Source organism: Balaenoptera acutorostrata, chromosome 1 (genome assembly GCF_949987535.1).
Source record: "Balaenoptera acutorostrata chromosome 1, mBalAcu1.1, whole genome shotgun sequence".
In the NCBI taxonomy this organism is placed as follows: domain Eukaryota; kingdom Metazoa; phylum Chordata; class Mammalia; order Artiodactyla; family Balaenopteridae; genus Balaenoptera; species Balaenoptera acutorostrata.
The window spans coordinates 128,265,133-128,280,897 of NC_080064.1; the positions used below are offsets into that span (position 1 = coordinate 128,265,133).

The following is a 15,765-nucleotide window of genomic DNA, read 5'->3' on the forward strand; positions in this document are numbered from 1 at the left end:
GGTTAGGTGATTTCTGGACAATAGGATTATAGATGATTTAAATTTTTACACTTTTAAGTTCTGCATATTTTCTAGGTAAGCATATATTACTTCATAAATGGAAAAACATTTTTAAAGCTATCTCTCTTTTCAAAAGGTGTAGTATGCTTAAAGATGTAATGAGATCCTGGTCACTAAAAGCGTTTAAAACACCCTGTCACTAAAAATATTCAAACCCATATGGCTAATGGACAGTTGCGTTATACTGTTTAATCCCAACCATGTAAAGAAGTTAGTGCATAAAAATAAAGACTGGAAAGAAATCGATGACCCTGGTAACAATGATTATTCTACAAAGATGGATAATGACCAGGGTTTGTTTGTTTCTTTATTCTTCTCTGTACTTTACACATTTTCTAAATGAAATATGCATGACTTTGAAAATGGTAGGGGAGGGGCATTAACTGGAATGAAAACTAAACCAGAAAGAAATCAAAAGAAAGGGAGGTCAGTCTCGATTAGCTCGAAGGCCCCCCTAGGTCTGCCGATCTCGTTTCCACAGCCATGATTCTGTGACCACAAGATGGTGGCAATTACATGATGTGACACATCCGCCTCGATCCGCCACAAACTGCAGCCCAATGGTGGTCATGCCCCCCTTCCCTCCCCTTCCCCTTCAAAACCCGCCTAGAAGTTCCGCTTTGCTTTTGCATCACACTGCAAACCTCCCACCCTTAACCCAACTCCCCCCGCCGCCATGCGGCTTCAGCGCCTCATACCCTGGTCACCCAACCTTCCACCTATGTCCCCTGTCCACATCTCTCCCCCCCAGCCAGGTCTGCCTCTGTGCGGCCTCACTAACACCTGCTCCCTCCATGCTGATCCGGACCACAGCTGATCCCTCACCCGGGACCCCTCCTCCCTCCCGTCAGGACACGGATCCAGGTTCTACCAATCAGTCAAGGTTGCCTGAGTTCCTCCTGCAAACGCCAATTCTTGTTCTGCACCAAACAATTTATCACGACTACATTCTTTATTGCTCTTGACCCTGGGTCTTGCCTTGCCCATTTGGGAGTGAGCTTCTTGACTGTGGAGTCATGTTTTCTACTTCTCTGTTGTCTCCCATGCCTCAAACCAAAACACCTAACTCCATGCTGAGAGGTGCTGGCTGGACCATGTTACTCCATGGCCACTGCCCTGTGGTCTGTCACCCCAGTCCCAGCCCAGGCCAAGACCCAATTAGGCAGACATCCAATGGATCTGAAAAGATAGTAGAGCTGGACCAGGTAAGGGTGATTTGTCAGGGTAGCCCTACGGTTAAGACACAATCCTGCCCTGAAGTCAAAGAAACACAGTTTTCACTTTTCCCTGAACATTCAGTGTTTGGTTTAGAACTTCTCAACGTGTGCCAAATGGAGAAGAACTGGAGAAGTTTCGGTAGGGGCATGACAAAGGGAAACAGCTTGGAGAGTGGAAAAAAGAGGAAAGAAAATAGGGTTAATTTAGCTGGAAAAAGAGTTGACACGAACCCACGCTAGTCTTTAATATACAAAGAAAACCGTAGCAGCTGTGCCCACTATAGTGCTACTTCACCTTTCAGAGACCACCCCCTCTCCCCAGTCAAGGCCCCCATTACCGCTGGAGGTCTCTTCCTGTTCAGCCAGCCAATGAGCCATCTCGAGATCGCTCCCAGCTCTAAAAGTTTAGTCTGGAACCTCTTAAACCTAAGACAGTGGGCTCTGGAGCATGTAAACAAGGGTGACTGTGGAATATTCTTCTCAGGTAACTTTAGAGAAAGTAGAGACATTTTAGAGAATGGTTTAAGCAGGACCTTTTGAAACCTTTTAACTCTTCCTCCCACTCTGCTTCAAATCAAACGTGAAGATGCATCTGTGTTCCCCATAAAATATATACTTATTTTGTTATAAAAAGATTTGGCTTTTATCAGGCACTCTTAGGAATTTTTATAATGTGAAAAAACTTCAACCTATAGCTTGTTTTCACATGTAAGATTTATGTGAATATTTAAGTCAACAATAAGGCTGGTATAAAGCACAATTACAGTATTGCCTGAGACTCAGTGCCTAGTGCATTGGTTCTCGACCATTATCCATTAAGAGGTGTGATAAGAACATTGTTATTTATAATAGATAGAATACAAAAACATGGAAATAACTTACTTACACCTATTACAAAATTTAAAGTGGAGTCAAATTATGCCTGTGTTAAAATCATTTTCATTTATTTGCTTTCCAAAAGTTTTCTTGACCAGGGGAGAAAGTTGGAGGTAGGGTGAGAGTGGGATTTCTGTGAGCCCACGGGGAGCACAGATTCCAGTGTCATCCAACTTGGGTTGAGATTGCAAGAAAAATTCAGAATTACTGCTCTGATTATTTTGTGTGAAATGTCTTATTTCTTTCTGAAACCCTAAGTTTCTTGAGGATAGATGCTGTAAGTTCATGATGCACTCCAGGACTGAGCATGAGGGGCTTAAGAAATAGCTTATTGAGGGACTTCTCTGGTGGTCCAGTGGTTAAAAACCCGCCTTCCAATGCAGGGGACGAGAGTTCGATCCCTGGTCGGGAAACTAAGATCCCACATGCCACGGGGCAACTAAGCCCGTGCGCCGCAACCACTGAGCACACCCACTCTAGAGCCCATGTGCCACAACTAGAGAGAAGCCCTCGCGCCGCATAGAAGAGCCCGCGCAACTAAGACCTGACGCAGCCAAATAAATAAATACATTAAAAAAAAAAGAAGAAAAAGAAAAAAGAGCTTGTTGAATTGACTAATACTTAGTACTCCAGATGGAGACATATCACAAATGACACCACTGTCCCAACTTTCTCCCAGAAAAGCAGAGGGAATCACAAGATCATCACTTCATTTAGCCCCACGAGGCTCGTCAGGAAATCCGGTTTGCCCATTTTACAGGGGATACTAAGGCGCAGGGCAGGTGGGGAAAAGCCCTATACTGGGTGCTGAGAAGGACCCCAGGCCTCCATTGAAGTTGGTTTCCAGCCTTTGGCAGCAGGCTTCTCTGTACCTTTCATTGGGTGTGAGCCCTGCCTAAGCAACCTACCCACCCCCCTTCCCTGGGGACCTGCTCCAGTCACCCTGCGGACCACTCTTAGAAGGAGGCTCAGCGCTCTGAACTGTCTCAGCAGGATTTAGAGGCCTTCCCCTGAAAGGTCCCCTGACTTGAGGATGATCTTGAACCCACAGCAGCTTCAGGCCCCATCCCCCGATGCTCTGGGATGAAGGGGTCAAAATGACATCTCCTCTCTCTCGTGATCTTTCAGAACTGTGCTCACGAAATGTTGAGCTCCTGCAGGTACTGGTGATACAGGAAGAAGGCATGTGGGTCCTCCCCACCGACAGCCAAGAGGCTGCTTGGCTGTCAAGACACTGACTTTCGGGTCGTACCTAGGTCGAGTGAGCCTCTCTCCTCTGTCAGTGTCTCCCAAACACATTTCTGCGCAGTGGGTTGGCACTCCCTTCCTTCCGCTCCTCTGCCCACATCCCTCTCCCATCTCTTGCCCTCACCAGAAGCAAAGCCCCTGCAGGCTGGGGCCGGGTGCTGACCTTTAAGAGAGCGGAAACCCAGCTGCTATGGAAGCAGCAGCCCAGGGAGGCCCGGGCCTCAGGCCTCCCAGCATCGTGGAGGACCGGAGCGACGTTAAGGAATCCTTCTGGACTCAAGTCCCAAAGGCCTTGTGTCTCTTCTACTGGGAGAGAGCCTGGGAAGGGGAGGTGCGGTGGCGGGCAGTGGGAAGTGGCTTATCCTACACATGCTGCCACAGTCCTTTAGGGCAGAGCCCAAATTTGCCTCAAGGTGGATGAGTAGCTAAAATGGGGGGAGGGAGAGGCCTGGGGTGAGCCCTGGTTTGGGCCCTTTCTGAGCTGCCCAATCTGATCTAATACTCCCCACAGCTGTACCCATCGAGCAGCTAGCCAACATTCGAATACCTTTAACTTATCAATTACAGTGCCCAGTGGAGAAGACCAAGCCCCTCTCGGGGATTTGTCACCTAGACCCTAAGAATAGCCACCCTCTCCTTCCTACTCTGCTTTCCCACCAACCTCAGATGTCCTCGTGCCCTTTAAAACATTCATGCTAGTTTTTCCCCACAAGGGAGCTGGTATCTATTACTATCTCCTATGTTCCCAGCACTGGTTATAAAAGTGTATTTAATCTTCAGAACCCTGCCAGGGAGATGGGTCATATTCTCCCCATCTTACAGAGAGGAGGCAAGGATCAGGAAGGTTAAGTTATTTGCCCAAAGTCACACAGCTGGTAGGTAGAGGTGCTGTTCTGTGAGGCGGCAAGGCCCACGTCACCCGCCGCGGAGCACCTGCTCCTGGAGGCCAGCTGGAGGGCTGGTGCACGATGTGCCCAGTCATGACAATGACAGTGACACCGAAAGTATTTTACATTTGCACGGCACTTTCCAGCAGCGCTTCTCAGCTCTGAATTCGGGGCATGAACTGAGTCCGAGAAGAGGTGTCGGTCCCCTTCCCTCCTCCAGCCCAGAGTCACCTCAGCCACTTCCCGAGGGACATGAGAGATCGTTTGCCCACTGGATTGGCCGCAGCAGGAGGTTTCCTAAACAGCAGCTGCCCGGGCTGCCCACAGCACGTGTCCCTCTGCCCTGCACTGCCGGCACCCAGTGTACGGGGCTGGGGGCAAAGGACCTCAGTCCCAGCTCTGCCCGAGGGGCGGGCGGGCCAGGGCTGTGCAGAGAAGTGGGATGGGAGGCGGGGACCACGCTGGTCAGTGTGCAGGCTGCAGGCACAGCTCTCCCGTCCTCGTTCCTTGTGCTCTGGCACAGCGGCCAGTGACCCGCTTCTATTTTCTTCCTGTTTCTCTGAGAGCAGCTTGCTCTTCGGGAGTCTGATTCCTTCACCCTCAGTCATCCTTCAGATACCACCTGCCCACCCTGCCCCCTCTCCTCCCTCTGTTTTCTCCCTTCCGCATGCTGCCTGTGGGCATGGGGGCCCCTTAAGCTTCCACCTCAGTCTCAGGGGCAGCCAGGGCTCCTGGCTCTCAGCAGCCCCCCTTCTTGTCCCTCCCCCTCAGGGGCCCCAGAGGCCGGGGTGGAGGTCCTGGAGGATGAGGTACCACCTGGAGCCCTCTGGCCAGAGCATCCTGAAGGCACGTCCTACATTTAACTCCCACCGTTGCTCCTTCAGGAAAACAGAGGCAAGCGAGGGCCTGAGTGTTGGAGGGAAGACGTCCCTGCCTGAGCAGATCTGCAGATGGCCCGGGGCGCGGCAGAGTGGGGGTCAGGGGTGGTGGGAGTGGGCCTGCCCCTCCCCGCCGGCCGCTCCTCACTGGACATGATGGGGTGGAAGCCCTACAGCTAGTAGAACGATTTACAGTTCAGCAGCTGCACTTGCAGAAACTCAATCCTGGCCTTGGATTGCTGGAGACTCAAGAGAATGATCTGTTTAGACATCTGCCTCTGCGGGGAGCTCCCCGCAATCAGGGCCCATGTCTTATTCCTCCGGCAGTGCTGGCTGGTACACGGAGTGCCAGGCTCCTGTGGGGAGGATTCCCACCTGGCATGGCTTGCCTGGTGGTTAAAGCCTGGGCAGGGGTCTGGAACACGAGGAGCGGAGCTCAGGAAGCCCTCCTTTCTGGCCTGCTTCCAGCCCCAAAGCCCCACAGACACTTTGGGTGGGATTTAACGATTTCCCACCAAGAACAATATGAGTTTTGCTCTCTGCTTCCCTCTGGCTGAGTCCCAGAGGAGACCAGTATGGCCATAGGGTGGGTATGGGGGAAAGAAGACAAGAAGGTTGAACAACCAGGACATTAACCAAAAAGGAAATGACAGGAGGGCTGGCATGGGGGGAGGGGCAGGATTTGTGGTCCGCCACCTTCCAGAGCCTCCTTCCCCTTGCCTGCCTGTCCACACTGCCCCTCGGACCCCTTCAAGGACACACCGCCATGCTCCGAGGGGCAGGTAGCCCCAGCTCTGCTGCTCCCAAGAGATAACGAGAGAAGACGCACAGCCCGCCAAAGAAATGAGCAACATGGAAAAGTCAGTGGAAAGAAAACATGTTTTGATCACAGCAAGATCAAGAAACTGGTTTGGTTCTGGCCTCGACTCCCTCATTTTTCATATGAGAAATCAAATTCAGAAGGGACACAGGACCTGCCTGAATCACTGCAGCTCTTGAGACACAACAAAGGGAGGTGGCAAGTGCCCTGGCCTTGGGGGCCAAAGCGCTGTGGACCACGGGCAAGTCACTGAACCTCTCTGAGTATCACGGGCCAACTCCACAGGGTTGTGGTGGGACTCGACAGAGATTGCTTCTGTGAACATACTGTGTCAACGGAAATATAGAAATAAAATAGAAGGGTATCAGTGGCAGAACTGGGACCAGAGCCCCGACCTCCTCAGGCCCTAGCCCCCATCCAGCGCCCCACTTGAGCTCAGGGCAGAGCGTACACTCTGGCAGGCACCCTTCCAGTGGCATGCAGATCTGTTTCCCACGCTGCAGAGGCCAGTCTCTGCTACCACATCCTCTCTCTCTGGCTTGTGGGGCCTGCCGCCTGCTGAGAGGGTCAGCACAGGAAAGCCCCCTCCCACCTTGTGAAAGAGCTCTGACCACTAACCCCGGGCCACGGCCAGCTGTTCGTGCACCTCTGCATGAGTTAGAAAGAGGCCTCTCTGCGGAGGCCGGCCCTAGGCTATCAACACCCCTCCTTCAGGTGGGTGCTCCTGGGCGCCCACTGTGAGGGGGCACAGGAAGCTTCCAGGACCCACCGGCAGCCTCAGCCTGGCGCCTTTGTCCAGTGCTCAAACTGATAACCACACTCGGCCGTTCTGACCAAAGGGGTCACTAATCTCACACAGCCGGACCCACCATCCTTCCAACAATGCTTTATCCAGTGTTTTTTTGTGACAAGGCAGCAGGGCCAAAGGGAACGAGCACTGGACCGGGCCTTGGAAGATGCAGGTCCTTGTCCCACAATATTGCTCTCTAGCTGTGTTCCCTTAAGGAACTCAGTCAGCCACCCAGAACCTCAGTTTCCCCATCTGTCAAGTGGGAATGACAATCCCTCTCTCAAAGGGTTTGTGAGGAGGCGCTGACGAGATAATACTATGAGAGTGCCTTGTAAAGTGGAAATCAGAATACGGCTCTAAGATATTATTAGCATATGTACTAACAAAAATTTTTAAACAGTTTCATTGCTAAGATGACATAATGGTAATCTTGAGACTTTTTTTACAAAATAGAAAAAGACCCTCTCTGATGGAGCAAAACCAATATATCCCCTTCTATATGTGCAGGCTTTTTTTTTTTAATTTATTTTTTTTTTAAGTTATGGCTGTGTTGGGTCTTCGTTTCTGTGCGAGGGCTTTCTCTAGTGGCAAGCGGGGGCCACTCTTCATCGCGTTGCGCGGGCCTCTCACTGTCGCGGCCTCTCTTGTTGCGGAGCACAGGCTCCAGACGCGCAGGCTCAGTAATTGTGGCTCACGGGTCCAGTCGCTCCGCGGCATGTGGGATCTTCCCAGACCAGGGCTCGAACCCGTGTCCCTTGCATTGGCAGGCAGATTCTCAACCACTGCGCCACCAGGGAAGCCCCTTCTCTTCCTTTTAAAAAAATTTAGACCACCTCACATCTATTAAAATGGCTATTATCGGGCTTCCCTGGAGGTCCAGTGGTTAAGACTCGGTGCGTCCACTGCAGGGAGTGCGGGTTCGATCCCTGGTCAGGGAACTAAGATCCTACATGCTGTGCGGCACAGCCAAAAAATAAATAAATAAATAAATAAATAAAATAAAATGGCTGTTATCAAAAACTAGAAAACAACAAGTATTGATGAGGATGTGGAGAAATTGGAACACTTGTGCATTATTGGTGGGAATGCAAAATGGTGCAGCCACTGTGGAAAACAGTTTGGCGGTTCCTCAGAAAATTAAAAATAGAACTACCACACAATCCAGCAATTCCACTTCTGGGTATGTACCCAGAAGAACTGAAAGCAGAGTCTAGAAGAGATATTTGTACACCCATGATCATAACAGCATTATTCACACTAGCCAAAAAGTGGAAGCAACCCAAGTATTTACCAACAGAGGAATGGATAAACAAAATGTGATATATACATACAATGGAACAGTACTCAGTCTCTAAAAGGAAGGAAATTCTGACACATGTTACAACATGGGTGACTCTTGAGGACATTATTCTAAGTAAAATATGCCAGATACACTAGGAGCAATACGGTATGATTCCACTTATATGAGGTACCTAGAGCAGTCAAATTCATAGAGACACAGAGTAGAATGGTGGTGGCCTGGAGCTGGGGGGAGGGGAGCAGGGAGAGTTATTGTTTAATGTGTACAGAGTTTCAGTTTTGCAAGATGAAAAGACTTCTGTGGATGGATGGATGGTGGTAGCTGCACAGTGATACAAATATACTCAATACCACTAAGTGTCTACATAAAATGGTTAAGGGGGTATGAGTATTTTACCACAATAAGAAACGGCAGGGGGGTGCGGAATTTAGAAGCACATACTGTTAAAATTGTCTTAGGCGTTAAGACTGTCACATTCCACGTCTGTGAGGGAGGAGGAGAGAAAGAAGAGGTGAGCAGCCTGCTTGTCCACAGAAAGGCTTAACCCTCATAGCGCTGAGGAAAGCAGGAGACCTTGCCTCTATCACCCCATCCATTATTCTCCCGTGCACTGTCACTTACTTTTCTGAGTCCAACATGTTCCGCTGCTTTCAGAGATAAAGGTAGGCAACAGCTTGTAAAATTTAGAAGCTGATATGTATGAAGAAAAACAAAAACAAAAACAAAAAACCACCAAGAAAACAACAGGCTGGTGAGCTCTGTGAAGCCTCTTACTAGCAGGGAGGGGAATTTCCCTCTCCCTTCACGTAGGCTGTCGTCTTCAGCTTCAAATCATCGGCAACCTCCCTGGCCAGGGTTAGCCCCAGGTGGCGGACACCACATCCCCCCAAAACCTCTTCTTGAACTGACAGTTCATTTTGCCCCAAGTGGGATGTGAGAAACCACTCAAATCCATCTCAAAGGGATCCCACTGTGGGTGGGTGTGAGGGAAGGAGGCTGAGCCAGCGGTCTTGTCCAGGGACACCCAGCGTGGTGTCAGCTTGGAGGAGCAGGTCCCACAGTGACAGAAGGCTTCATTCCCCGGATGCCATGGGGTCTACTGGGGGCAGAGAGGAAGGCGATGGGGAATGGCAGGTGGGGGGAAGGGGTTGGGTATTTTTTTGGATTCCATACATATTCCACTTCTGGGCAGGTGAAAATGATTCCACTGCCACCCTCAAACCTTTCCTGCCTCCCCTCCCCCCATTTTCTTAATTTTTCTTCTCTTTTCTTTCCATCTTCCCCTTTCCTTCTCCAGCTTTCCCCTTTCTGCTTCACAGAGTAAGCATCAAGAGACAGCTGTTACGACATAGAGATCAGACTTGTGGTTGCCAGGGGGGAGGGGGGAGGGAGAGGGATGGACTGGGAATTTGGGGTTGGTAGATACAAACTACGTATTACGTTTAGAATAGATAAGCAACAAAGTCCTACTGTCTAGCACAGGGAACAACATCCAATCTCCTGGGATAAACCATAATGGAAAAGAATATTTAAAAAAGAATGTCTGGGGCTTCCCCGGTGGCGCAGTGGTTGAGAATCTGCCTGCCAATGCAGGGCACACGGGTTCGAGCCCTAGTCTGGGAAGATCCCACATGCCGCGGAGCAACTAGGCCCGTGAGCCACAATTACTGAGCCTGCGCGTCTGGAGCCTGTGCTCCGCAACAAGAGAGGCCGCGATAGTGAGAGGCCCGCGCACCGCGATGAAGAGTGGCCCCTGCTTGCTGCAACTAGAGAAAGCCCTCGCACAGAAACGAAGACCCAACACAGCCAAAAATAAATATAAATAAATAAATAAATAAATAAATTTTAAAAAAAGAATGTCTATATGTGTAACACTGAGTCCCTTTGCTGTACAGCAGAGATTGGCACAGCATTGTAAATCAACTATACTTCAATAAAAAACAAAAAAGCTGCAAAAAAAAAAGAGAGACAGATGTTACTTAGTTGAGCTCTTTCTCAGTGTCGCCCCTGGGTCAAGGGCTAACACGCATTACGTCTTTGGATCCTCACAACAGCCACATGAGATAGGTGTTATTGCACCCATTTTACAGATAGAGGTGCTGAGGCTTTGAGAAGTTAAGTTAAATGTCCAAGGTCACACAGTTAGAATATGGCAGAGCAGGATTCGAACGCTGATGGTCTGCCTTCAGAGCCAAGACTCGTCACTCTGTTGCTGTATTTTTTGCAAATTCTCTTCCATTCTCTCATTCCTCTTCCACATCTTCCGCCTTCCCTTCCTTTTCCTAACGAAGTATGTCTGATGATAATGGTGTCAGTGGGGAATGGAGAAGTCTGACTGATAAGGAGAGGAAGAGAAACCCTTCTTGGTCTTGACCACCATAGTTACAAATGGCCATCAGCTCTGCCCTTTGGAGAGCAGGCCAGGAGGGGTGTGATGTGTACCCTGTCACACGTGAGATCTCCAACAGATGGAGACAGGCCTGGAGTTTAGGAAGCTTCACGAGGAAGGTGGGTGATGCAAAGTTTGGGCCCATGAATGCACCAGAGGCAGGCTCCAGGAAGCAGGGACACTGTGGGGAGGGGAGACATAGCAAGTCTACCGCCGGGAATTTATTCCAAGGAACTAACCCCAAGTGTGGATATAGATATATGCACAGGAATGCCCACAGCAGCACTGTTCATAATGCATCAAAATGTGAAGCCATTTAAATGTCCAACAATAGGCAGTGGTGGCATAAATTATGGCATTCTATGGGCACTAAAATTGATATAGAGAAATACTTAACAAGAAGGAAAGATGGCTATGATTTATTGTTCAGTGAAAAAAAGTTACAAAACTAAATGCACATATTCAAACCTCGAAGGATAGTCACCAACATACTAATGAGTATTGGCAGCAAAATTTTTTAAAATGATTTTTGTCTTCTCTTTGTTCTTTTCCATATTTACTAAGTTTTCCACAATAAGTATGTTTTGACCTTGTAATCGTTAAAATATGAAAAATGTTGTGTTTTAAAGTGTGTGTGTTGGGCTTCTCTGTTGGCCCGGTGGTTAAGAATCCGCCTGCCAATGCAGGGGACACAGGTTCGATCCCTGGTCCGGGAAGATCCCATATACCAGGGAGCAAAGCCCGTGCACCACAGCTACTGAGCCTGCACTCTAGAGCCCACGAGCCACAACTACTGAGCCCGTGTGCCGCAACAAGAGAAGCCACTGCAACGTGCACTGCAACGAAGAGTAGCCCACGCTCACCACAACTAGAGAAAGCCCATGTGCAGCAACAAAGACCCAACGCAGACAAAAATAAAATAAATAAAAGTGTGTGTGTTGTAGGTTCTAAAAGCAGGTAATAAAATCCACCCAATTTTAAATAGGATGCAGTAGAATTGCTGACTTCCGAGTCATCTTGTGCTTATTTCTCATTTTCTTTAGTATTTAGTAGGACAGGAGAACGTTTCTTGGTGGTGAATTACTACTTTTAGGGGCAGCATCAAGTAAATAAGGACACAAAGATTGTAAATATTGCTGGTATTTGATTTGGAAACAGTACTGATCTCCTTGGATACCTATTATCCTAGAATTTAGAGTTAAAATAAGACACAGGGATGGGGGAAGGAGCACTGGGCTGGGAGTCCATCCTGGGCTGAAGATCTAGAACCACAAACTGTCAATTGGAACAAACCTAGAACTCCCTATAGAAGGGGCACCGAACCCCATCCATGACCTGAATTCCACCTCCAGCGTCTTTCTGGCTCAACCACCAGCTTCACGATTCTGCTACCTCCTTTCTTGGGGCCAGTGAACTAAAGGGATTAGGACAAAGGAGATCTCCTAGCTTCTTTACCAAGCATAAATTCCATGATGCAGAGGGGAAGAGAGATGGTGCTAAAAAAGTCTCCTTTATCGTTTTACCCAGGGCTGTCCTGACCAAATATTCTATTGAGGGTCTGGTCCTTTCTCCTTGGTGCCTAGTATAGACCCTGTTGCAGATGTGTGATGGGTGCTAGCAGCTTGGCCTTGGGATCCTGGCCGTGGCAGCTCTCTGCCACCCTTCCTGTCCTTCAGCCTCTCCTCCAGCCCTGGCCAGGGCAGCGACTTCTGTGCTGCTCAGGTCAAGAGCTGCCTTCCCACCTGCCCATCTGTTCACATTTCTATCCCTCTGTGGCTTAGTGACTTTGGTTGTTTTTCACACCCCAGAACAGATCAGCTGCTAAAACCAACAATGCTTTGACATATTTCTACATGAATCCACACCTTTCCGACCATTTGTTCTGGAACACTCAGGTCCCTTAAGAGTCAGAGGAACAGGGACATTGGAGAGAGAACAGGTGGAGAGGGCCTTGAGGGAGCTAGAGATGGGCACATGCTTCAGAGATCATCAGAAAACACTTGAGATTAGCCCAGACAGACCTGGCCACTGGCAGACACTCCATTTGACATTTCTAACTTTATCTGTTCAGGCATTCATTCTTTTTTTATTTATAGTAATAGAAAACATTTATTACAGTGCTACTATGTGCCTAGCTCCATCTGAGCCCTTTACACACATTATCTTTAATTCCCAAATTCTTTAAGGTAGGTAGAGTTATTTTGATTTTATAAAGGAGCAGACAGTTTCAGAGAGGTATAGTCACTTGCCCAGGGTCACCTAGCTAGGTAGTGATAAAGCCAGAATTTCGATTTAGGTCTGGTTGCCTCATAAATCTATGCACTTTCTACTTCCTGCTGAAACTGACCTCCCTCAGTCCCACAATCTGGATGGAAATGCAAATGGAAGACGGAAGGAGGCACTTGCCAACTGTGGATACCCAATGTCAAGTGGCTGCTTTCCATGATTTATAACTGTTGCCCTTGGGAAGAGGTGTCAAAAAGCCATTCTCACAGGGCAGCCCTGTGGGGGAAAGTGAATAGCAATGGATCTATTGCTAGCCTCCTGTGCTGGTCAACTTAATGACCAAAATGAAGTCAGACTAGATTGTCCATCAGGGCCTAACCCATCAATGAGTGATTAACCCACAAAAATGATGACTTTAATCCACCGGTTCTCAACCAGGGGCAGATTTTGCCCCCTAGGATTTTGGCAACATCTGAAGACATTTTGGGTTATCACAACTTGGAGGTGCTATGGGCATCTAGTGGCTGGAGGGCAGGGATTCTGCTAAATGTACTACAATGCACAGGACTGCCTCCCACAGCAAAGAATTATCCAGCCCCATATGCCATAGTGCAGAGGTTGAAAAGCCCTGCTCCGAGCACTCAATCAAAAGGCCCTTGACACACCTGGAGACCAAATATCAAAAACAGTAGCTATTTTGTTCCTGCAAAATTGTCACTAGGGTTAAACTGTATAAGAATTAGTGGTGACCAAGGTGTCCACACCCTGTCAGGCTAGTCATTTGGCATTGTATATTTTTTCCAGTTTGCCTTCTTCGAGAGTTGCCCATGGAATTTACTTAGCCCTTCTTTGGGTTAATATCAGGAATGGAAAATTTGACCTCTAAGAGGAAAATAAATAGAAAATGAAAGTATGTGTAATAATGGAAGCTCATGTGCAAATTTTAGTTGAGTGTATTCTTTTCTATAAGGTTGCTCACCCCACTGCATGCCACCGCTCCAGGCCACAGATATACCTACAACCTGTCCACACGTAACTTTCTGGGAGAAGAGCTTGGATTTGGACCCAGAAGAATGGAATTCAATTTCCAGCTCTACCAATAACTAATCTTGAGCAAATCACTTATCTTTTTTAAGCTTTAGCTTCTCCACCAATAAAAGGGGGCTAACCTATACATTTCAAAGGGATGTGAATTTTTCATGAAGTAATTTACATTAAAGCACTTGGCAAAACTATAAAGTGTGATCGAACCACTCACAAGATGACGATCACACACACAGAGGGCTTCTCCTCCATGGGGCATGTGGGTTTTCTTTATTAGATTTTTCCACATTATCACTGCCTATGTAAGTTTCTCCTGGGTGATATTCTATTTCTTCTGCTGCACTGGAGAAATACTCATTATATCATGAAAGGGAAACAGAATTCAGCTTATTTTACTCATGTCCCAAAGGAGATTACTGCTTCTGAGAAGACAATACATTCGTTACAATGAGAAGGCTTGGGATGATTAGGCAGACGATGTTTATGATACAGCTTTCCATTTCCCCAATGATGAGATCTTGACATTACCCAATGCTTTTTTTTCTTTTTTTTTTTTTTCCTCCATAGAAAGCAGAAAAATAATTTATTCCAAAAGAGGGCAGAAATAAGAAATTCATCCTGAAAATATACTTTGGTATAGTTCTGGTGGGACAGATTTTCCCTCTGAACATGTTCTCCTACTGACTGCCCCACTGGAGTCTTATTGTCATGTAACAGTTTTTAAACACGTCGCTGATTCTCATATTGTAAGCAGGCAGGAGCCATCTTCAGATCCACAGTTCCCAAGGAGAGAGTAATGTTATTTCTCAGAAGAACAGCGTTTTCTATCTCCGAAGAGTACATAAACATTTTATAGAGGCAGCACAGTTTAGATTCAATAGGCACACCATTCATCAAAGTGTAAAAAAGGTGTCAGGAACAAATACTGCTTTGTAGAATAAATATTCAAATGTTGTGTGAACGTTTAAGGCAGCTGACGGCCAAAGCGGGCGACTCAAGGAAGGTGGTCTGGGTATGGAGGTGATTTTGCATCTAGAGGAGTTTTCTTTGTGACCTCAATGACTGAGCACTGGAGAGCAGGTCTTCTTCCTCAAGGCCAGTGATGCTTGATGTACCAGATGATTTCATTTTTCAACTGTGGTCCAAAGAGAGGGTTGAGTTGGGCCAGAACTGCAATCAGCCAAAAGAGATAGCAGCGGGCTTCCCTGGTGGCGCAGTGGTTAAGAATCTGCCTGCCAATGCAGGGCACACGGGTTCGATCCCTGGTCCGGGAAGATCCCACGTGCCGCAGAGCAACTAAGTCCATGCACCACGACTACTGAGCCTGCGCTCTAGAGTCTGCGAGCCACGACTACTGAAGCCCGCGTGCCAGAACTACTGAAGCCCGTGCGCCTAGAGCCTGTGCTCCGCAACAAGAGAAGCCACAGCAATGAGAAGCCCGTGCACCGCAACGAAGAGTAGCCCCTGCTCGCCGCAACTAGAGAAAGCCCACGCGCAGCAACGAAGACCCAACACAGCCATAAATAAAATAAATTAATTAATTAAAAAAGATAGCAGCAAACTGAACAGGTCATCAACATGGTGATGATAACTTCACGGTTGGGACCCTTAGGGATGAACCAGGGCACCAGGAAGCCGACGAAGCCCCAGAAAACACTCATCACGACGAGAGGCACGGTGAGGCCGGTATATGCCATGGTTGCGGCGGGAGGTGCCAGCCCCCGCCCCGCCGCCTCACGTTGGTCCCACCGGAAGTCCCAGTGCTTTCTTGTCCTGCAATGATTCTTACCACATTGAGCCAGACTCTTACTGCTCTATAATTCTCATCTGTTTTTGTCTTTCTTTAACTTAACAGGATGCTGGATTTTTACTTTCAAAATCAACACAATTTCAAGGGTTAAAAAAGGTTGAAAATAGAATATGCCATCCTTTTATTATAACCTGAACTTAAGATTAGAGAGGTTAGGCCTGTACACGTACGTGTGTTATTAATTAACTTTTATCTGATGATCTCGAAGCATGGGTAGCAA

The 15,765-nt window shown here is 48.0% G+C and overlaps 2 protein-coding genes across 2 annotated transcripts in view; both read right to left on the reverse strand.

The window, feature by feature from the left end:
• CD247 (CD247 molecule) overlaps window positions 1-15,765 on the reverse strand; it is a 77,821-nt gene that overhangs the window by 42,017 nt on the left and 20,039 nt on the right. The window lies entirely within an intron of this gene.
• Window positions 14,826-15,432, reverse strand: LOC114236504 (V-type proton ATPase subunit e 1-like). Its single transcript, XM_028164051.2, has 2 exons — window positions 15,291-15,432; window positions 14,826-14,935 (listed from the first exon to the last, which is right to left on the reverse strand). Exons 1-2 carry the CDS (start codon window positions 15,430-15,432, stop codon window positions 14,826-14,828), a joined length of 252 nt encoding a protein of 83 aa, XP_028019852.1.